Source organism: Oscarella lobularis, chromosome 1, assembly GCF_947507565.1.
Source record: "Oscarella lobularis chromosome 1, ooOscLobu1.1, whole genome shotgun sequence".
Classification (NCBI taxonomy): Eukaryota; Metazoa; Porifera; class Homoscleromorpha; order Homosclerophorida; family Oscarellidae; genus Oscarella; species Oscarella lobularis.
The window spans coordinates 345,841-366,427 of NC_089175.1; the positions used below are offsets into that span (position 1 = coordinate 345,841).

The following is a 20,587-nucleotide window of genomic DNA, read 5'->3' on the forward strand; positions in this document are numbered from 1 at the left end:
AGACACTGTACATGCCCATGTACGGCAAAAAGAAAAAAAAAGAAAAGAGTCATTTTTCTTTTCAATATCCCTTTTTCCCGCGAAAGCGTTGGCGATTGTCGAGCTGTAAAAAAGAATCGTGACGTCACGCTTCGAGTTTTTTACTGGTCGCGGTTACGAGGGAACGTTTGCACTCGAAAAAGGCCGTTTCTATGGCTCGGCAAGACGAATCGACGCCGGGACTATCCCACTTGGCGCATTCGCGCGGCGTTTTGCTCATCTAAAACGAGCCAAAACGTCGAACGATGGAATGGAAAGCGAAAATCGGACCTTCTGCACGCAATCGCTCGCCTTCAAGCACTCGAACAACTCGTCCCTAAGCCCACTACACGCCATTCGCGTTCTCCGCGACGATTTTTTCGTTGATATCACTCGAGACACACCCCCCGATTTTCTCGAAGCGATGAGATTCAACCAAAAGGAACTGTTTCTCTACGGTCTCGATTGCGCTGGCGACGCGGACAAGGAGGGAGTTCTGTCTCTACGCGAAAAGGACAAGCTGTTTCGACGACCGAGTAAGCTTCACGCCTTCTCCTTCGATTCTCCTTCGAACGAACGCCCCTAGATTATGTACAACGATGGTTCCGTCTCAAGGGGAACATTCTTTTTTATTTAAAAACGTCTGATAAAGTAAACAACGCTCGCAAAACCGAAAACGAACGCAGGGGGACCCCTTCGTTTGCGATTAGGACTCGATTCCCTACGGCGCTTTCATATTGGAGCGATGCAAGGTGCGCATCGACCCGTCGAATGAACGAAAACACGCCTTTCTGCTTCGTAAGTCGAAAATCAGACGCTTTTCGGGGAACGCGCGGAGCCGATCCGGCAAAATGACTGAAAATCACCGCCGCCGTCGTCGCGCGTTATCGAATCGCGAGACCCCCTAATAGGAAGGCGCGGGATCCCTCCAGCACGGCTTCGCTCGTCTCGAACTAAATATAGAAGAGGCCAAATGGGGCGGTGGGGCCCCATCCTGAAAAAAAAAGGGGAATCTCGCCGACAGACACGCGCCGGTCTGAATCGCTCCAGATCCGGTGGCGGTGGCGGGCGACGATCTCCACGGTAGTGGCGCGACTCTGTTTACGTGTTTTCGCGATGTTGTGCCGCTTCTGCTGCTATTTCCTTCGCGTCCTCGCGATCTCTCCATAATGCACATGCGTCCATTTTCTTAGTATTCGAAGACGGTAGCGCTGTCGAGCAGCACTCGTTTTGCTGCTCGTCGGATAAGGATCGCGACGAGTGGACGAGCACTTTGAAACGATCCAGGTGTGACCCCCGAAATTCCCAGTCAGTCTCCCGGGTCCCTGTGGAGTCAGTCCTCCCCTCCCCTCCTTAGTTACGAAGAGCTTCGCTCATCCATGGCAACTCTACGTCAGAAGCTTTTCACAATGACCGGAAAGGTATTGTCCCCGCCCATTAGACAAACATCAATCAATAATAATAACTTCCACCACCACGTGCGTAGGATCCCTTGACTAGTGAATATCCATACTGTCCCGACGTTAGCGTGAATAGAGAAAAGAAACTCGTACGTTATACGTTATCGTCATGCAAAGTGCATCGTCTGGAAGCGTTCGCTTTTAGAGCTCTATGAATGCTGTAGTGGATGTGGTCGACGGCGGACAGGAAGTGGACAATTACACGGCTACCATACTAGAATTGTCTCTTTGTAAGAGACGCATAAACGTTTGAGTTGTGGAACCAATTAGTAGTGCTCACTTGGGCCTGTTTTCTGGCTTCAGCGTGTTCTGGTCTATCTTTACCCGCGTCCGCTGCATTGTCAACATATGCGGAAGTGAGCATTCTTACGCCGCCGGAGAGCACTTGGCTCAAGCACACGGAGACGGACGTAGTTAAGGTGGGTTCTTTAAATAATTAATTAACGCGGATGGGTCGCTAATGGGGGTGGTTTTTATCCAGTACCGCAATATTAACATATGTATTTTTTCTTCTTCTCTGAACAGGATTCTATTACGCCTCATTATTCGCCCAATATTACGTTTTATACCGGAATGATATCAATGATAACTCGACTCCAAGTGCGCATATTTTGTCTGAGTTCGTGGAACTTGAAAGTAGGCTGTCCTCTAATTATCACGTTGACTTTTTTTGAATTCTGTGTTTTTTTCAGCCCATCTTGCTCGGTAGCGCCCATTTCAATATCAATGAAATTATTACGGCAGCGTTACAGTCAGTCACGCGAGAGCTCAGGTATTGTAGCAAAAATCTCGTATGTCACACTTATGCAATCATGTTGCAAAAGACTCGATTCTGATACCGTCAAAGGCTATGTAACTGTCCAAGCTTGGAAGGTAATTACAATAGATTTATATATATATATATATAAAGTAAGAATCTTTTTTTTGTAGACTGTCTCACCTCCTTCGCGTCGTCGATTTTCTTCGCCTATTGTTAGTGTCTTCATTTCGAAGTCAGGGGCATCATAAGTGTATCCAAAATAATTGTAATTGACGATTGCTTCTATTGTGAAAAGGGATACACAGCGCGATTCTCTTGACTTTATTGTTTCGTTTCGCCTTTGACTAATTCATTTTTAGCCGGAAACTCTTCCCGTCGTGGAGGACAAAGGAATGAAGAGATCAAAGACAGAGAAAATTGGTGGTGTGGTCACCAATGATAAGGGAACGAAAGCCTTGTTTAGGTACACTATTAGATACAATAGATACGTTCTCTACTTGAAAATCTCTCCTTCTCTCTCTTAGGGGCCTCTTTAGCAATTCTATTTCACGCCACTACGTTTTTCAAACAAAGTGTGATCGAGTGAAATTGTCTTTATTTTTTCCCCACACTGCTTATACATATAGAAAGGGTCCAGCTCAGTTGAAAGTATGCGAAGTGATGGGAGAAAGTCTCTACAATTGGACAGTTCCCAAACAGCTAATGTAGCGAAAACACATAGCTATAAACACTCGCGAAAAATAGTTTACGATTTCTCTTTCTCTTAGCAATCTCTTCGTTCGAGAAGAGCAGGAACGCATTGACGATCTCAAAGAACTGTCTCACGTAAGTAAATAAAAAAAAGTGAGGGGTCCCAGTAAAAAAAATTGACGCGTCACATAGCTCAACTCCGAGTGGGACTCCATACGAAATGAAATCCAGCAAGAGCACGTAGACGTCGTAACGTATTACAAAGACCTTTCCGTGGACTTAGACCAGTACAAGGGTATAGCAAGACAGAGAGAAAAGGCCTATGTAGAGATACCATTGCACTGTAGAGTCCACCTTCAAACAAAGCAAAGCGAAAGCGTCGCAGACGCTACAATTAGTCGCGACCAATTTACACGTGCAAAGACTTCAAGTCGTTGACGATACGGATCAAGGTATTTTTTCTCTCGTGTGTGTGTGCATGCGTTTATTTCTTCTCCCCAATGCGACATTGTTAGACAAGACGTGCATTTACGATATCGTCACTATTGGCGCTCCGGCGGCCCATTCGTTGAAATTCAAACAGGGCGGTCTCAAGCGAATTTTTAATTCGTCCAGAGACGGAAAAGGATGGTGCGAGATCCCCCCTCCCCCCGTCTCAAGATTCTCAACTTCTTCTTCTATAGGTCTCTAATCGAATCAGATAGCAGAACGAGAGAAGTGAAACATTTTCTAGGTAGAAAGTCCGAATTTTTGCATGTCTCGTTTTCAGCTTCTCTTTTTTTTTCAGAGGCTTCTGCGAGACTGAAAGCCAGAATAGACGACGCTATCAAGACTCTAATTTCAGCGGCTAGCCAGTGCTCCGTCCCTACCATGAACGACGCAATGAGCGTTCTACGCGAAAAGGTGAGCAGGCAATCGATTAAATTAGTCGAAAAGGAATCTTATTGAATCCCAGATTGACGAGCTGAAGACGCTGTGCGAAACTCCGCTCGTGTCTTCGGCCGTAGAGACAGCAATTGGCATAATCGATGGAAGAACAATAGGAGGAAGAGACAGTAAAGCCACACACACACACACGACCCTACGCACGTAGCTAGAGCCAGAGCTCTTCCTCTTAGCTGAACCGAATGAATGGGTTTGGGACGGTCAAAACTTTATTCGCGCCGCAATGGATTGCAATCTCGTACGTCCTTATGCGCGCGCGTCTATCCGCTCTTTTTTTTCCTCGTCCAATTTCTTGAAAAAGTTTTGTCAGAATGTGCACGAGCTTTGCATGTCCGTGGAATCGAAAGTGGACGCTCTCTCGCAGCTGAGACACGGAATCAGTAAGTTAAAATTGTTTTAGTCGTGATTTATGACGATGTTGCCCTTCTTAGCCGACTCTTGGCACGACCATCTATCGGAGCACACGCAAAGGATTGCAGCCGAAGTCCAACTAATTGTCAAACACGTGAAAACGTGTTTACAACTGCTTCTCCTTCAGGTGGACGAGATTCTCGCGCATCTAATGCAATAATGACCCTTTTTTCCTCTAGGAAGAAAAAGCGTGGAAGCAAGCGGGATACAGTTGCGGACTACACGGGCCAACTCACAGACGAGACGTCATTCTTTCTCAAGCCGTATAAGAGATACCAAAAAACGAAGACAAGCGAGCCTAGGTCTTTTTTTTTACAGGTCTCCGGCATTGTGACGTGTTTCATGCTCCACATACGAGGTCGTCTTTTCGACGTCCACTTTCTTCAGCAGCTATCCCAAATCGGGTTTTTGGCTCACTGGGAAAGCCTACTTAGTACACACGGTAAGCGTGCAGTTTTTTTTGAGACTTCCATACGTGCCCTCATTAAATACAGTATCTCTTCGTTTAATTATATTTAATATAGAGTCTTCTTTATAGGTGATGAGATGGGTATGCTCGAAGACTTTTGCGTGGCTATCGAAGAGCTAAATAAAACCGTAACATTTAGTGTAAGAAAAACCCGAAAAGACCCCGCCCGCGTTCGCTTTCTCGAACCCGCCTCTCGTAGTTTTCCCAATGCGACGATGCACAAGCGATGCCTTTCATTAACGGGTGCAGGTGTGGTTCTCCCAGCGTGCTAGAATCGCGTTCTCATAGGCTCCATTCATTCTAGATCGTCCCTTCAAATAGCCGTGCCTCTGCCGCCGGATCGATTTCGTCTCCTGCCTCAGGATTTTCAAAAGGGACGACTTGTTCGTCTCTGCGTCGTTCCGTTCAGTCAGGGCGTCAACGAAGAACAGTCGCTTTCGGACACGTGAGAAAATGTCGACTATTTCTTTTAGCCGTCTGGAAAGTATTTATTTTTTCAGTTTTGGCGACAATAGCTTGCACGAATTCATCAACTCGAGAAGCCTGAATCGTTTGGTGACTTATTTCGAGCAGTATCGAGACCTTTTGTCTCTCCACTGTAAGAAAAATGGCTACAGTAGAGAGTTCTTATATATTGGGGAACATATAGCACCGCGAGTCAGCAGAGAAATACCAACAATCGATAAACTACTACAGCGACTTCGACAGAGCATCGATTCAAAAAAGAATAAAAACATAGAAATTTTGTCCCTTAGTGCAGAGGTACGTCCATAAGATGATATGGAGCGTAGGCCCAATTTATATATATAATCTTAGGCTTGTCGTAAAATGAACGGCGGACGACTAACGAGCTGCAAATCGGCAAAAGATCGCACGTCGATGTCCGTAACCCTCACTCAAGCGCAAATCCTTCTCAAAGAACACAACCTTCATCCGGATCTTTTCGAGCAGGTGATCGACCAGATGAGAAGGTAAATAAAAAATCCATATAAAAGAAACGAACGAACGACTCTACGTGCGCAGCGACGGAACGCGACTTCTCAACGCGGAAAAGAACGTCGGCGAGAAAAAGTACGCGTTCAACGGCCTCCAGGTGAGAGTACTTCCAAAATCGTTTCGACCGCCGGAAGGCACGTATAGGACTCTTCAAACGTAAGAGAGGGGACACAACACAGCTTTATTAAATATTTCACACTTTTATTTTTAATGTACAAATTAAATCCTAAGGAAGCCGAGTTTTAAAACTACGTGAAAAAATCCTCTTTGTTTGAATTAGGCGTGCTAGATTCTAGTTTCAGTTCCTTTTCTTTTTTATTGTTTTCATTGTCGTCGTCTCCCCACGAGTCGTCTTCCTCGCTTTCGACGTTGTACTGATCGTCGTGCTCGATTTTCTCCCCCGCCCAATTTGTGTCCAAGTCTTCCATCCCACTGTCATTTAGTACTAGCCCCTTTGCCTATGTGTATATGTGAGGGGTGTGATTTCTAAAGTGGCTAGTTATGAATTAACGACCTTTTCGCGGACTCTTTGCGCGTGAATAGCGTGATCTCGCTGCTTTTTAATTATTGCTCGTTGAGCTTCCTCTCTCTTCTTTTCAACTTGAGCCAATCGCGATTCAAGCTATAAACGAATGATTTAGTCGCGTACGCTTCGAATTTGGGTTCGAGTGTATGTCTATTGTACTCATCTACTTACCTCTTCTAGGGTCTTCTGTTTTTCCATTTCTCTCGCCTCTCTTATGTCTCTGTGAAGTCGATCGCGTTTCGATATTCGCTTCTTCTCCAATTCTTTCTGCTTTCGCTCTTCTGCCGCTCGCTGTTTTTCCTCGAGTTTTTCCGACGTCAAACTGCCGCCTTCGGATTTCTAGAAATGTTGCTAAATAGACTCTATATACCGTACGTCATAAATATCGCGATTACTTCGAAACGTTTCGGTGGAGGCTTGAGCGGCTTTTCTTCGACGGGAACATCGAAGACGGCGTATCGAGTGCTTCCCGCGCTTTGGACAGTCGTCGCCTCATTCGTTTCTTGCGCGTTTTCAATGTCGTTTTCTGTTGGTGGAGCGACGTCTTTTTCGACGTCGACCGGCTGCTTGGCGAGTAGCGTTGCATCGGGACGAATGGCTCCAGTGGCCGACGCTTTCGACGACCCGCATCCCATTTGGAAGAACGTGCGCGACAAACAAGCCCTACTCCACTTAGCAACCCCTCAACACTATCGCACGCTAAGTGACGCAATTCACAATGGTCAGATGGACGTCACGACCGGTGAACGCATAAAAACCCGCCTATGAACGCGCGAGACTAAAATATTGCATTCAGTTCCGTCCTGTCGGCCTTGCAGCGATGGTCTCTGCTCGTCCTGGTGGAACGCATCCGGAAGTGGGCGTAGCAGCGTTTCCCCAGTGGAGAGCCCCTTGAAGCTGTGCTGCGTCGAATGCGACGACTCGGCTGGTTTGTCTGACGCCGAAATCTACCTCATAGTCTTTTGCGCTATTCTCGGCGTGCTGGTCCTACTCACGATTCTATTCGTCGTCGTGTGGAAGCGGAGGCGGAGTGGGAATAGCGGGGGCGGGGTCGAACGACGACGTCAGAGCGGCGGCGATTCGTTTGACTTAGAGGAGTCGACGTCACACGGATTTCGGCAGAAGCGTCTTGAAGAGTGGATACAAGACGCCGAACAGCGAGTCTACGATCCCATTGCGAGCACGTGGAGCAGAGGGCGTCGAAGTGGGCGTGGTTGCGACGAAGATTCGGTTTCTGTTGTTTCCACTCAGCGAGATGACGTCACGTGCACGGAGGCGGACATCGACGATGACGTCAATATCGAAGTGGAAATGGAGAAACGGCGGCCCGGATTGCCAGAGGAGTGGGTCAAGTACGTGCCCGGCGAAGGGCTCACGCCGACAAATAGAAATAAGAATAGCGAAAATCGCCGAAGTGGATCGGAAACAAAAATATCAAAATCTACAAAAAGTTTTTCTGTTAGATCGAGTTCTATATAAAGAGCGGTAGCTTGCAAATTTTCATTCATTCCCTGCATTCATTCATTCATTCACGCTAGCGCGCGGTAGAGACGAAGCATGGCCGAGAAATTGACGCGAATTGCCATCGTGAGCAAGGACAAGTGCAAGCCGAAAAAGTGCCGACAAGAATGCAAACGAAGTTGCCCAGTAGTCCGAATGGGTGAGGTCCCATTGGGACCCAGAAACGAACAACCGGACACCGAACTCGCAATTTTCTAGGCAAACTCTGCATCGAAGTCGTACCTACGGACAAACTAGCCTTCATATCCGAAACCCTATGCATCGGCTGCGGCATATGTGTAAAAGTAAGCCAATAATCGCACGCTTCCCGACGATCACGTGCTCCCCACTCTCTCTCGCTTCCAGAAATGCCCATTCGAAGCGCTATCCATCATCAATCTCCCGTCGAACTTGGAAAAGGACACGACGCATCGTTACGGCGCGAATTCGTTCAAATTGCATCGTCTTCCGACCCCGCGTCCCGGCGAAGTTCTCGGACTCGTCGGAACGAACGGCATCGGAAAATCGACGGCGTTGAAAATTCTCGCCGGAAAACAGAAGCCGAATTTGGGAAAATTCTCCGTAAAAAAAAGAAAAACTTCGTCATTATTTAATTAATTAATTAATTAATTAAAAATAGAATGGACCCGATTGGCAAGAGATTTTGACCTACTTTCGCGGATCCGAACTCCAGAATTATTTTACGAAAATTTTGGAAGATAATTTGAAAGTAACGAGATTAAAAAATTGAACTCTCAAAAAAACGAATTTTCATTTTTAGGCCGTTGTAAAACCCCAATACGTCGACCAAATACCAAAAGCTGTCAAGGTACAAAATCGAGTTTTTTTTAAAAGAATAAATTGACCCAAAAAAAGGGAACCGTTGGAGAAATCATAAGAAGGAAAGACGACACAGGTACATTTGACGAAGTGTGCGAAGCATTAGGTAACCAAATCCTATTCATTTATTTATTTATTTATTTATTTATTATTGTTCTCTTAGATTTGACCGCGGTCGTCGATCGAAAAGTCGAAGACCTATCCGGCGGCGAACTCCAGCGTCTCGCAATTGGCGTCGTCTGCGTCCAAAAGGCGGACGTGTAAATCATCAATTGATATATTCAATGATTTCAAAATGAGCATTCTCCTTTAGCTACATGTTCGATGAGCCGTCCAGCTATCTCGACGTCAAACAGAGGCTGAAAGCGGCTCGTCTCATACGTAGTCTTCTCCGCGCTGATAGGTGGGGAGGATCTTTTAATTAATTAAAAAGAATCATTTATTTTTCTAGATATGTTATTGTTGTGGAACACGATTTGAGCGTTCTGGATTATTTATCTGATTTTATTTGCGTTCTTTATGGGGTTCCGGGTGCCTATGGTGTCGTTACTTTGCCGTTTAGCGTAAGAGAAGGTATGCAGGAGGGGGTGACGTCACTCATTCAAAAAGTGAGGTATCTTTTTCGAAAAAGGAATTAACGTCTTTTTGGACGGGTTCGTGCCGACGGAGAATTTACGATTTCGCGAAACGGCACTCGTATTCAAAGTGTCCGAGACAGCAGACAAGGTATAGCTCGGGAAAAAATGACGTCACACTTCCGCGCGCGCGCGGTGCCAAAATAGTTTTCGCTAGGAGGAAGAGGTGAAAAAGATGAGACGATACGAATACACCGAGATGACAGTCAAAAGAGGCAGAAAACAAAAATCAAAAAAAATTAGAATTAGAATTAGAATTACATGCATAGGGGAATCGTTTCAATTGACCGTAAAACCAGGCGAATTCACCGACTCAGAAATCGTTGTAATGCTCGGAGAAAACGGTAAGATGCAAACAAAAAAGGATTTCTCCTCCCCTCGCATTAATTTCTCATAAAGGTACCGGCAAAACGACGATGATTCGTCTTCTCGCCGGTCACCTGAAGCCGGATTCCGGCGGCGAAGTGCCTCGGCTCATGGTCAGCTTCAAACCACAGAAAATCAGTCCTAAATTCGATGTACATAATTTTCTATTTCTTCTTCTATTCCACACGTTTTCTTCTTCCTTCTCTAGGGGACGGTTCGTCAGCTGCTCCACGCAAAGATTAGAGACTCCTACATTCATCCCCAGTTCATTGCTGACGTCATGAAGCCAATGTTGATCGAAAGCATTATGGATCAAGAGGTGAGGTACTTGTCTGGAGGCGAACTGCAGCGAGTCGCTCTAACACTATGTCTTGGAACGGTGAGAGAGAAGAAATAATCCATTTATCTTATTGAATTTTACCTTTTAGCCTGCCGACGTGTATTTGATCGATGAACCGTCGGCTTATTTGGACTCCGAACAGCGTCTCCATGCAGCTAAAGTCATCAAGAGGTAGTCGACACAATTTTAGGATTTATTTATTTATTTATTTATTTATTGTTTATTTTCTTAGATTTATTCTTCATGCGAAAAAGACGGCTTTTGTTGTTGAGCACGATTTCATTATGGCTACCTATCTCGCCGATCGCGTTATTGTGTTCGACGGAACGCCGTCTATGAAGACGACAGCCAATAGGTATGGTCTATAGTCTCCTAGTATGATTTCTTTGCTTTTTTAATTTTTTGGCTTGTGCGCAGCCCTCAGACTCTTTTGTCGGGAATGAATAAGTTCCTCGAATTGTTGGAGATTACTTTTCGACGCGATCCGTCTAACTTTCGACCGCGAATCAACAAACTCAACTCAGTCAAGGTGTGAGAGCAGAAAAATGTATTTATCTTTTATTTAATCTGGCATTGCGCGTGCGCAGGACACTGAGCAGAAGAGGTCAGGAAACTTCTTTTTCCTGGAAGACTAAAAAGGAACTGGGTGTGCAAAGGAAGTAGAGTTGTTGACCAATAATAAATAGAAGACGAGAGGTTGGCATCTCTTCCCCAAAGATTTACACTAGGAACCGCCTATGCCCAAGTATGGTCTAAAAAAAAAAGGCTGGTCTAAAAGAACTTTCTCGAAAACAACTCGTGACGCACGTCCTCTCCACGTGGCCTGTGGACACTATTGGTTGCGCATGCGCGAACATTCTCTTCCTATAACGATTCAATGGTGAAGCGGAAGCCGGGTCAAAAGGGTTCTGGTGAAGGTACAGTGCTAGTGTGTGATCCGAGTTATCTTCTGAAGGTTAGCGTTTTGTTTGCAGTACTCGCTAAGCGCCCGAAAGTCGAGATGACGGAAGGAGACGAAAGAGAACCGCCGATCGACGCGGCCACGAAGAAGAAGATAGCGAAGAGAAAGAGTGCGAGAAAACGCCGCGAGATTCAACGCAAGAAGATGAAGATCGCACCCAGGCGAACGACGATATTGGCAGCGAAACTCAACAAAGTGATAGCGCAACTCCTTGAGTCGAGGGAGGAGATAGGAACGATGAGGAAGGAGATGGAGAAACTCAAGAAAAAGTTAAACCGAAAGTTTGGGAAGGAAGGTAAGTCTACACTGTGCAGCCCGACGTTTCGTCGCGACGAGGTCCCTCGCGCGTACCGATGCGTCATCGCCTTACGTGCTACACTCCCGTATTACTGTAGTTGTTGCACGAAAAAATAGTTTCGCGTGCTCGAGCACCCCTGGCCGTGACGCAACTGAACGTGAATTTATCGCATGCTACACCTAATAAGTGCCCTAATATATCATATCTATACTGTAACGCGCTCTAATCCCAAACCTCTCTGACTTCTGTTTTAGGGTTCGTATTCAACCAGCTTGACACCATCTTCATAGAGTGTCCATTCAAGTTCGAACCAGACTCAAAGGTCACTTGGAGTTACCGATCGAAAAGTGATAACAAGGCTATCCAAATTGCATCCACCCCCAACCTAGAAATTCCGTTGGCAAAGCTCGGCGACGGCGTTGAGGTCTATTGTGAGATAGAGCTAAAAGACGGCCAGACACGGCGGCGGTCAGACCTAATCAATATTATTGTTGAGGTGATCCTTGCATGAATCTTCAGTAAGGCGTTCTTTAGTACTTTCTGTCTTAGGCAACGAATAGAAGGTCGCCTCATGCTACTGCAACCATCCCTGCTCATCATCAGAAGTTTCGAGAGAGACTTGCGATTCATCAGCACTCTCCTCTGTTTTTCAATTTGTTTGCGAATATCAGCAGCGCTATGAAAAAAAAGTGGTGGTGGAGCGACGACAAAGGAGCTGAGAAACCGGAAGTTGACGAGATTCCCTGGGGTTGTGCGGAAAAGCTCTTCAAATTGGGTCGCGGAAAAGAAGAGAAGAACGAGGATAGTCTAATGACTAGCGTTTGCACAATTTTGGCGAAAGCTATTGGTCTCAAGTTAGAACTGGGAGGAGCTTCGATAGACACAGCCGCCCAACCTGCCGCCCGACCTTCACGGTCAAAGAAAAGCAATGAGAAGGAAACATCGCAGCGTAAATCATCACGTCCCGCACAATATCGCACTGACGGAGCTATTCTCGGGAACAAAGGAATCGTCTACGTTATTATGGAAGGCAAATTTTACACTTTAACTGCGGGCGACCTTCTCTTTCAAGTATTGAGGTATTGTGAAGATTACCGAGATAGGCTTCCTCCAAAATGGGGCCAAGGCAACGAGGACAGAGGAGGACTCTTTCCGATTTACGCAATCACTGTCATGGGGAACGCTATTTCCCTGTACGGCGTCGTAACGATTGTCGAGGACGGAAGCGACGGTCTCGCTGAAAAGATGAGCTACTGTCGCTTGGCCTCGGTCGATATCTCCACAGCGAAGCTGCAATCTATAAAGCAGTTCCTCTCCATGTTGCGCGGCGCCGTCCACGAGCTCAAAAAGAAACATTACGATGAATATAAGAATAAGAAGCGGCCCAGAGAGTTGTCTCCCACTCTGCCCGCTAATGGGGTCTTCGAAGGGCAAGATCTCGAGTTCACGGCGGCATTTCCAAGACGTCCTTTGATGTTCCTTTCCGACTGGAAATCAAAGGACGGAGAGGCAGACGCTGAAAAGGTCATCGTCAAATTCAGCGAAGAAAGATATGGCAAGGAGGTTCACGATTTTTGTTCGGAACGCGGGATTGCTCCAAAATGCCATGGCGTCAGAAATGTTGGACCCTTTAAGATGATTGTCATGGAGAAATGCGACGAAGAATTTGTTCAGTTCGTCGATGCAAAAGAGGAGAAGGAGAACTGGTTTGACGAGGAAAAAGCGTACAAGGCCGTTGAAAAGGCTTTGGAGGTCTTGTACAATGAGGGCGGAGAGAAGCAATACGTTCACGGCGATTTTCGCGATGTGAACGTTCTGATAAATCGTGATTTTTCTGTCAAAATTGTGGATTTTGATTGGGCAGGGATAGATTCCCAAGTTAACTATCCCCCTCGCCTGAATCATGGAGGCATTAATTGGCACATAGATGCGAAGGAAGGACATCCTATTCGGCACGCTCATGACGTGCATTTTCTTGAGACGTATTTTCGTTGAAGTGAACTTCCTTGACCACTTGGTCACTTATTGGTGTTGTAAATAGTGTTGTATTGTATGGTGTTGTAAATAGGTACCTATATGGTGTTGTAAATAGGTATTGTGCCTCTTGTGGATCAGAGATAATAATTCCTCTCCTAATCGAAAGTTCGGATATGTTTCGCATGATTAATCCTGGGGTACGCATGCGTGGGACGTTTGGGGTAACTCGCGCTAAAAACCACGTGGTTGCAGTTTCCAGTGTTTCGTCATGTCGTTTGACAGCAATCCAGGCGGTCAAGCAGTGGATTACGAACTGCAACAGTTTGTTCAAGTGGAAGAGAGCAAGGCGCGATTCCAAGGAATGGCGAAACAGTTCACGAACATCTGCTGGGAGAAGTGCATCGACAAACCGAGCTCCAAATTCGACTCGAGAACCGAGTCGTGCCTAAAAAACTGCGTCGAACGGTATCTGGACACGACTAATTTCATCGTGAATCGCTTTCAGAAGCTTTCTGGTACGCAGTAAAGCCCGAGAAAAGGGCAAATAAGGTACGGGACGTTCTGGCGCAGAATTGTTTGCACGCGACCGCGACTCTTCATCAGGACTACTGTATGATTATTATTATTAGTAGTACTACTACCGGCTACACACAACTGTCGTCTCGATCAAGTGCATCATTACACATGTGCAGTAAAACTGTATCTCAATGGAAACATATGATATCATCCATTGAATATATATTCAATGGAGCACACGTGGAAGAAATAAGTCGATGACAACGCTTGGTTCTTGGACGAAGCGCAACCGCACACCCCTGCTGCCAATAGTGCACCGAACCCTTTCCGGAGCACCAGGCAAAGCAGAAAGACTCTGCACCAGTAGACCCGTATTCAGCTGCACCCGAGCTTCCGTCTCAACATCAACGTCATCATCGCAAATGTCCACGTCGGAAAAGTGAGCCGAGAGAGACACCTGCAGCGTCTCAATCTTCAACGTCATTCTCCCATCTCGACTCACGTCCAATCCAACGTCCTTGGCCAATTTCTTCATCCGATCCACTATACCCAAAAAAGTCCGAAACTTGGGTAAATAGAACTCGAAGAGAGCGGAAACGTCTGGTGGCACAGAAGTGACGTCATCGTTATTTTTATCATCGTCGTCGTTGCCTTGACGACGATGACGTCGCATGACAGTCACTGGAACGTCGTGACACACGACGCGTGCCGCTTTGCTTTCGTATGCCGACGAAAATCCGACGCTGATCGTTAGGCACGCCGTGTGTTTTCGTGTAAGTTGGATTTTCGCGCTGACGGCGTTTTTCTGCTGGGTCGAGCGCATAGCGTGCGCTAGCTGCCCGGGAATCGTCTCGAGTTCGATTTCGTTCGCGTCTCCTTGTCCTTCGATGCGATACTCGTTGCAGAGGCTCGTCGGGTCCAATTCGCACCAGACGGTCGAGCCGCCCGAAGCGCCCGACGTCTCGGCGCCGACGAAACGGATTGTGCTCGGCGTAAGACGAACGAAGCAGTGCTTTGAGAGTTTCGCGACGGTCGTCGCGACGTGAGTGAGCTGTTGCATTGCTATAGCGTCGCTTAGCTTCGCTCGGAATCGCATTATGAATCTGTTTCGGATGAGTACGGGACTGCGGAGCGTGCGCTAAACTTTAGGATCGAACAAGTAACAAGTGCGAGGCGCCGCAGAGTTGTGCGGCTTTCGTTCGTCCTCGAAATGAACGACATAGAGGAAACTTTTCTTCGGGCAGCCAGAATGGGAAGCGACAACGTCATTCGAGTACGAAAAAACGTCGAACGCACGTTCCCGTACGATCATTTCGCGACAATTCGCAGAATCTACTCGAAACGTGCTCGACTCTCAACGTCGACTGCGTCGGTCGAAACAAACGGAATCGCGGATGGTCTCCCATTCATTTATCGGCCTATTTCGGACATCGCACGATCGTCGAGATTCTTCTTCAGGTAAAAAAAGCGAAAAAGAAAATCTAGCGAAACCGACAACGCTCCTAATTTTCAGAACGGATGCGATCCGGACGCGAAAAACGTCGCCGGTGACACGGCTCTGCATAAATGCGCTCTGACGGGAAGAGAAGTCTGTTTATATTAAAAAACGCACGATCCGAGAGATAAATAATTTAAATTATTTATTTATTTTTAAGGATATCGTCGACTTGCTGATTGGCGGCGGTGCCGACGTTCGTCTCATCAACGCGGACGGATTTCGACCCGTCGAAATCACGGCCGTACAATCGATAAAAGAAAAACTCGAAGGTGCGACGAAAAATTGACTTTTTTGAATTTTTGAATTTTTTCTCGTGTAGCTGCCGAACTGGTTGTTACGAGAAAAGGAGAATTGGACTTACTAGAGGCGGCATCAGCAAACGACACTTCCCTTGTCAATTCCATAGTGAGAATGTCTTTTTCCTCGTTATTTTATTGATCACGTGATGATATATATTAGTTACGATCTCGATGCTCGCCCAATATCGATTGCACGGACGCGAATGGAAATTCTCCGCTTCACAATGCCGCGTATCGGTGAAAAGAGTGCATGTGTTTCGTCAAGAGAGTTACGGCAATTTTTGTTTTCTTTTTATTTAGAGGTCACAAGGAAACCGTTCTCGTTCTACTTCAAAATGGAGCCGACACAACGCTCAAAAATCGAGCCGGTTAATTAATTAATTAAGTGAGAGTGAAATTATAAACTGTTTTTTTTTAGGTCATACGGCGTCTGACCTGGCGCAAAGTGCAGACATCAAAAGAGTCCTGTCATCAATTCGTGACAAAGTAGAGCAAGACGTTAATTAATTAATAAATACAAAAAAATGCTTAAACTGTTTGCAGATCTGCAAGCGTGTCTATAGATTTGAGGGTCTTCTCCTCCTAAAGGTGCGTTCATTTAGTTTAATTAAAACGGGAGGGAAAAGAAAAAAATTCCTGCATTCTAGAAACGCGTTCTGCGCGGATTTAAACCGGTCGTCGCCGTGTTGGATCACGGATCGCTGTCTTGGTATTTGCAGAAGTAGGCGTAACGTTTTTCAATTTCTATTTTGTTACACTTTTTTCTCCCCCCCGCAGAAACGACGGAAAGCACTTGGAAGGTTTCAAGTTTCTTCTTCAAACAGAAATTAGCGTATGGAATTAATTAAATAACAGAGAAAACTAAATTCGTTTCTCTCTTCTCGCGCAGAAAAAAGACGACGATCTTTTCAGCGTGAGAGGCCCCGACGAAAAAGAAACAATTTTCAAAGTCCCAAGTACACATAAGGAAGACATTCAAATCTATCGTCAGGTATCAATAATAGTAGCAGTCTCTCTATGGTCATTCTTTTTCGAACAGAGATGGATAAATGCACTTGTTGAACATCGAGAGTACGCCAATCGCAGTGCATTCGCCCTAGAATCGGACGAAACAGTCGAACCTCTATCGCGACGAAAAAGTTCCGAGACGTTGGGAACGGCATTGAAAGTAAAAAATCAGGGGGGGAGGGGTCGGTTTCTGCGCGCGCGTTGCAGCGTCTTTTCTTCTAGGAAACCGAAGCCCAGTTTCAGGTTTTTTCAAAGTGCGTCTCCGAAGCCGATATCTTGGTGAAAAAATTGCCCGTTTCATATAAGCACCTACTGCACGGTAAGGTGCACAAGCGAAGTCCCCAATTCATCTTATTCGTCTTCTCTCTCTCGCAAAGGTGAAGCGGACACTCTTTTGCAGTGCTCCGGAAAATTCGGCGAAGCCCTGCACGTGCTGACCGAACTTCGCAGCTCGCTCAACGATTGCATGAATCTGATGAACGTGCAAGAAGCGGTATTGAAACAAAAATCGTTTTTATAATTGACGATCAACAAAAAACTCGAATCTAGATCGAGAGAGCGAATCTCGTACCAAATGATGACGTATTGGGCGCGCAACCAGACAGGGTAGGCGTGTTCCACGAGTTGAGACGTCGTTCTATGCGTTTCGCTTCGTGTATATAGATTGATAGCGATTCTGACGAATTTTTTGACGCCGAAGGCGAATCGCACGTCCGACCAAATATGACTCATCAACTCGAACCACGCAGGTATATATAAATACATAGGGGACACGCTGACTAAACTCCACGCACATGATCTACTATTAGAAACGCATTGCCCGTCCAGCGGCCTTCCACACAGTATAGCATATGGAGTGTACTGAAGCACTGCATTGGAAAAGTGCGTTAAAATTATAAACTGAAGTTCTTTTAATTAAGACCTTTTATTTGTAGGATTTGTCGCGAATCACCTTGCCTGGTAATACAAGCGACGTCTCTAGAGGATGCATACGTTATTTTGATTGCTAGTGACCGTCAATGAGCCGCTGACGTTTCTACAGCGCATCTGCGAAACGCTTGAGTATGATCGACTTTTGCAGCAAGCGCTCTCTTGTGCGGATGCGCTTGAACGAACGAAAGTAGCAACGGCGGATTTTCTCCTATGTACACTATATACAATGCCTGTGTAGTACGTTGCGGCCTTCTTCTATTCTCACTTGGCCAGCTCTAGTGAAAGATCGTGCAAACCGTTTAATCCCCTTCTAGGCGAAACATTCGAACTCTACAGGTACGCTGAATTTTTCTCAATTATTTCGAGTCACCATCGTATGTATTATATTTAGGGACGATCGGGGATACAGAGTCGTTGCTGAACAGGTCCAATCATACATAGAGCGAGAGAGAGAAAAGGATTTTCGTTTTTTTTTCTCTAGGTTAGCCATCATCCGCCTATCACAGCTTTTTACTGCGAAGGCGACGGCTTCACGTTTTGGGGCTCCATGCAAGCTCAGCTCAAGCTAACGGGCCGGGGTTTAGAGGTGACTCCGAACGGCAGCTTCACGCTCGAACTTCACAAGTGAGCGCTAAAAAAATCGACTTCATATCATGATCATCATATGATCTAAATTCGATATAAGATACAACGAAGTATACACGTGGACCGCTCCCGCTGTTCGAGTTCACAACGTCGTAGTTGGAAAGCTCTGGGTTGAGAGGGTAAAAAGAAGAGACGTGGTGACGTTTTCTTTGCTGAGTTGTGGGTACTTATAGTATGGCCTCGTGACCGTCAAGAATCACTCGTCTGGTCACATGGCTCATATGGATTTTAAGGCTCTAGGATGGCTCGGAGGTGATCCGCATAACGTTGAAGGGTACATCGAATCGCCGAGGTTCGCACGCGTTCTCTCTTAGATATAGGACTAGGGTACAAAGAAGCGTCTGTTTTAGAAATGAAGTCAAGTGTGTGCTGAGAGGAAAGTGGACGAAGGAGTTGCGATGCTATCCGGTGGAGAAAGGCGCTGACGAAATAAGTGCGTTGGATTTGTCAGGAGATTTCGACGACACGAAAGAGGCTACCGGCGGATTTTCCGTACTTTGGAAAGCATTTCCTAAGCCTCCCGAAGCCGAACAAGTATTTCCTTTCAATAGATATCATAGTAATAATATAATCCGTTCTTTTTTTATAGATGTATGGACTGACAGCGTTTGCTATTTCTCTGAACGAACTGTCGCCTTCTATAGCCGAAAAGGTTTGTATATCTTCTAATTAGTGTGGTGACGACATCGCTATTTTGTCTAGATCGCTCCGACGGACTCTCGTCTCAGACCCGACGTTCGTCTGATGGAAAACGGAGATATAGGTAACACCACAGCACCTGTAGAGTTAAATTAGACATGTCCTGTTCTCAGAGGGGGCCGCAAACGAGAAACATCGCCTAGAAGAAAAGCAGCGAGCGGCACGACGCAAGCGGAACGAAAACAAGGAAGAATGGACGCCAAAGTAAACCTCGCGCATCATTTCCGTCACCACAACGAACGCGTTTATCACTGTAGATGGTTCAAGCAAGGAGTGAACGAACACACGCACGCGACAGATTGGATATTCACAGGCGAATTTTGGTCGCGCGACTTCTCACGATCACCGGACATATTTTGAACAAAGAAAAATACGCGCGCGCAGAGAGAGAGAGAGAGAGAGAGAGAAATAGTATCAGGTACACGTTTGAGTTACTATAGAGTCAAATCAATTTCCTCAAAACAACCGTAGATAATTCGTCGTTGCATTGATTACAGCAAACATAACAACCGAGTAGCAAAAAATCACCCAAAAAACGCGCACAGCTACTAGAGTTTTTTCTTCATGATTGCTCAGCAGTTTTATCAGTAGATTTCGGCTGTTGTTGTTCCTGTTGCCGCTGCTGCCCTTCTAGAAACGACGGCGGACGACTGTCCTCACTCGCCTTCACTCTGATATGAAACGACGACATCGCGTCCTCTAAGCCCGTCTGATTACCGGAAAAGTAAGCGCAGATAGCATTATGAAAAAGCAAGAGTTGCTTCTTCATAACCTTCACCTAGTAGGAAACGGTATTAATTAATTAATAAGTAATAGTTATTTCCTAAACTTCACCCTATTCTCGTCTAGCAATTGTAATTTTATCTCCACGTCGGCGCGCAACTGCTCAAACTTTTTCTTCTGCTTTTCGAACTCCTGACGCGTCGTCTCGAGCTTGGTCTTTTGCACTTCCGTGCGCAATGGCCCACTCTTCAGCGTCTCCAAATCGGTTCGATAGGCATCGTACTCGATTCGCGCCACATTGTAACTCTTCACCGTCGTCAAAGTGTCCTCGATCGTCTTTGTGCACAACGTCATCAAATTCGATATGAAGAAATTGATCGCGCCGACGAGCGATTCGCCGTGCTTGTGCAAGAGACGCTGCGTGTCGCCGTTGTAGCGAAACTCGTCGTGCAAGTCCACCGACTTGGCGGCGAGTTCCGAAAAGGCGTCGGCTAGCGCGCGCTGGCATTGAAAGACGCCGGCGAGACGCGCGTTCAATTGACGCGCGAGACGCAAAATGTCGCCGTATTTGCGCTGGATATCGCGTAGGGAGTCGATTCGCGTTTGAAGATCGGTGTCGACTGTGCGCGTGCCGCGACCGAATTTCTCCGAGAGAATTTGACGCGTGAATTTGTACGTCGAAACCGACCAGTCGCGAAACGATTCGAGTCGATTCGAGGCGGAGCGTGGACGCGTCACTTCCAGGGAACCCTTTTCCGTCGTTTCGACGCCGCTTTGAGCTTCGAGCGACGAGGCGAGCGATGCCGCCGCCTTTCCTGGATCGGGCGACGCGACGGACGGCTTGCGAGCGAGCGCTGGCGAGTTTTGCGTCGCTGGAGCCGACGATAGGGAGACGGTTGTGAATTCGAGTGATTCGTCGACTGCTAGACGACCGAATTGGCTCGTTTCGATTGGCTCGTGATCGTTCTCCGACGTTGTCTCGTCGAACGGAGCCGATTCGCGTTCGTGTTCTTCAGCCATCTTTGAGAGGACCTTTGTTGCGGGGCCCGTATGCTATCACGTGATTGTGCTCAA

The 20,587-nt window shown here is 46.5% G+C and overlaps 7 protein-coding genes across 9 annotated transcripts; 4 read left to right on the forward strand and 3 right to left on the reverse strand.

The window, feature by feature from the left end:
- The first annotated feature begins 250 nt into the window (after positions 1 to 250).
- LOC136193196 (inositol polyphosphate-4-phosphatase type I A-like) lies at positions 251 to 5,988 on the forward strand. 2 transcript variants are annotated; one of them, XM_065982044.1, is made up of 34 exons: positions 251 to 554; positions 605 to 669; positions 729 to 816; positions 1,212 to 1,305; positions 1,376 to 1,439; positions 1,505 to 1,567; positions 1,624 to 1,708; positions 1,782 to 1,897; positions 2,004 to 2,114; positions 2,171 to 2,250; positions 2,303 to 2,351; positions 2,409 to 2,450; positions 2,598 to 2,701; positions 2,763 to 2,810; positions 2,865 to 2,942; positions 3,006 to 3,063; positions 3,121 to 3,223; positions 3,276 to 3,380; positions 3,444 to 3,558; positions 3,612 to 3,661; positions 3,716 to 3,831; positions 3,884 to 3,983; positions 4,047 to 4,111; positions 4,175 to 4,253; positions 4,305 to 4,411; positions 4,464 to 4,547; positions 4,603 to 4,726; positions 4,823 to 4,893; positions 4,953 to 5,002; positions 5,058 to 5,198; positions 5,254 to 5,351; positions 5,403 to 5,515; positions 5,570 to 5,724; positions 5,777 to 5,988. In XM_065982044.1, exons 1-34 carry the CDS (start codon positions 290 to 292, stop codon positions 5,907 to 5,909), a joined length of 3,219 nt encoding a protein of 1,072 aa, XP_065838116.1. In that variant the 5' UTR covers positions 251 to 289; the 3' UTR covers positions 5,910 to 5,988. The 2 variants fall into 2 exon arrangements, with proteins under 2 accessions (XP_065838116.1, XP_065838124.1); XM_065982052.1 differs by having other exon boundaries at positions 252 to 554; positions 4,184 to 4,253.
- Positions 5,919 to 7,240, reverse strand: LOC136193419 (uncharacterized). The gene is made up of 4 exons (XM_065982321.1): positions 6,671 to 7,240; positions 6,447 to 6,614; positions 6,264 to 6,371; positions 5,919 to 6,207 (listed from the first exon to the last, which is right to left on the reverse strand). The coding sequence occupies exons 1-4, from the start codon at positions 6,908 to 6,910 to the stop codon at positions 5,998 to 6,000; spliced, it is 726 nt and encodes a 241-aa protein (XP_065838393.1). The 5' UTR covers positions 6,911 to 7,240; the 3' UTR covers positions 5,919 to 5,997.
- Positions 7,241 to 7,618: 378 nt separating this feature from the next.
- Positions 7,619 to 10,656, forward strand: LOC136193312 (ATP-binding cassette sub-family E member 1-like). Of its 2 annotated transcripts, XM_065982188.1 has the most exons (19): positions 7,619 to 7,760; positions 7,814 to 7,935; positions 7,995 to 8,080; positions 8,142 to 8,357; positions 8,416 to 8,505; positions 8,557 to 8,604; positions 8,652 to 8,721; positions 8,779 to 8,875; positions 8,929 to 9,018; positions 9,067 to 9,188; positions 9,247 to 9,341; positions 9,408 to 9,465; positions 9,520 to 9,594; positions 9,650 to 9,768; positions 9,825 to 9,995; positions 10,045 to 10,127; positions 10,189 to 10,311; positions 10,374 to 10,485; positions 10,544 to 10,656. In XM_065982188.1, the coding sequence occupies exons 2-19, from the start codon at positions 7,833 to 7,835 to the stop codon at positions 10,589 to 10,591; spliced, it is 1,806 nt and encodes a 601-aa protein (XP_065838260.1). In that variant the 5' UTR covers positions 7,619 to 7,760; positions 7,814 to 7,832; the 3' UTR covers positions 10,592 to 10,656. The 2 variants fall into 2 exon arrangements, with proteins under 2 accessions (XP_065838260.1, XP_065838252.1); XM_065982180.1 differs by having other exon boundaries at positions 9,408 to 9,594.
- Positions 10,657 to 10,708: 52 nt separating this feature from the next.
- LOC136193294 (uncharacterized) lies at positions 10,709 to 13,351 on the forward strand. Its single transcript, XM_065982159.1, has 4 exons — positions 10,709 to 10,873; positions 10,931 to 11,212; positions 11,470 to 11,711; positions 11,765 to 13,351. The coding sequence occupies exons 1-4, from the start codon at positions 10,834 to 10,836 to the stop codon at positions 13,208 to 13,210; spliced, it is 2,010 nt and encodes a 669-aa protein (XP_065838231.1). The 5' UTR covers positions 10,709 to 10,833; the 3' UTR covers positions 13,211 to 13,351.
- Positions 13,352 to 13,803: 452 nt separating this feature from the next.
- LOC136193401 (checkpoint protein HUS1-like) lies at positions 13,804 to 14,823 on the reverse strand. Its single transcript, XM_065982298.1, has one exon. The coding sequence runs from the start codon at positions 14,802 to 14,804 to the stop codon at positions 13,935 to 13,937; it is 870 nt and encodes a 289-aa protein (XP_065838370.1). The 5' UTR covers positions 14,805 to 14,823; the 3' UTR covers positions 13,804 to 13,934.
- Positions 14,824 to 14,826: 3 nt separating this feature from the next.
- LOC136193260 (oxysterol-binding protein-related protein 1-like) lies at positions 14,827 to 19,299 on the forward strand. Its single transcript, XM_065982118.1, has 30 exons — positions 14,827 to 14,981; positions 15,038 to 15,166; positions 15,222 to 15,296; positions 15,364 to 15,475; positions 15,526 to 15,611; positions 15,666 to 15,742; positions 15,806 to 15,873; positions 15,924 to 15,991; positions 16,049 to 16,093; positions 16,153 to 16,226; positions 16,283 to 16,337; positions 16,395 to 16,496; positions 16,545 to 16,673; positions 16,736 to 16,832; positions 16,891 to 17,006; positions 17,063 to 17,119; positions 17,177 to 17,262; positions 17,323 to 17,395; positions 17,449 to 17,473; positions 17,524 to 17,633; positions 17,685 to 17,782; positions 17,838 to 17,871; positions 17,928 to 18,070; positions 18,132 to 18,210; positions 18,265 to 18,383; positions 18,442 to 18,625; positions 18,681 to 18,743; positions 18,794 to 18,854; positions 18,904 to 18,994; positions 19,048 to 19,299. The coding sequence occupies exons 1-30, from the start codon at positions 14,919 to 14,921 to the stop codon at positions 19,148 to 19,150; spliced, it is 2,622 nt and encodes an 873-aa protein (XP_065838190.1). The 5' UTR covers positions 14,827 to 14,918; the 3' UTR covers positions 19,151 to 19,299.
- LOC136193337 (arfaptin-2-like) lies at positions 19,203 to 20,572 on the reverse strand. Its single transcript, XM_065982225.1, has 2 exons — positions 19,625 to 20,572; positions 19,203 to 19,568 (listed from the first exon to the last, which is right to left on the reverse strand). The coding sequence occupies exons 1-2, from the start codon at positions 20,531 to 20,533 to the stop codon at positions 19,353 to 19,355; spliced, it is 1,125 nt and encodes a 374-aa protein (XP_065838297.1). The 5' UTR covers positions 20,534 to 20,572; the 3' UTR covers positions 19,203 to 19,352.
- Positions 20,573 to 20,587: the final 15 nt, after the last annotated feature.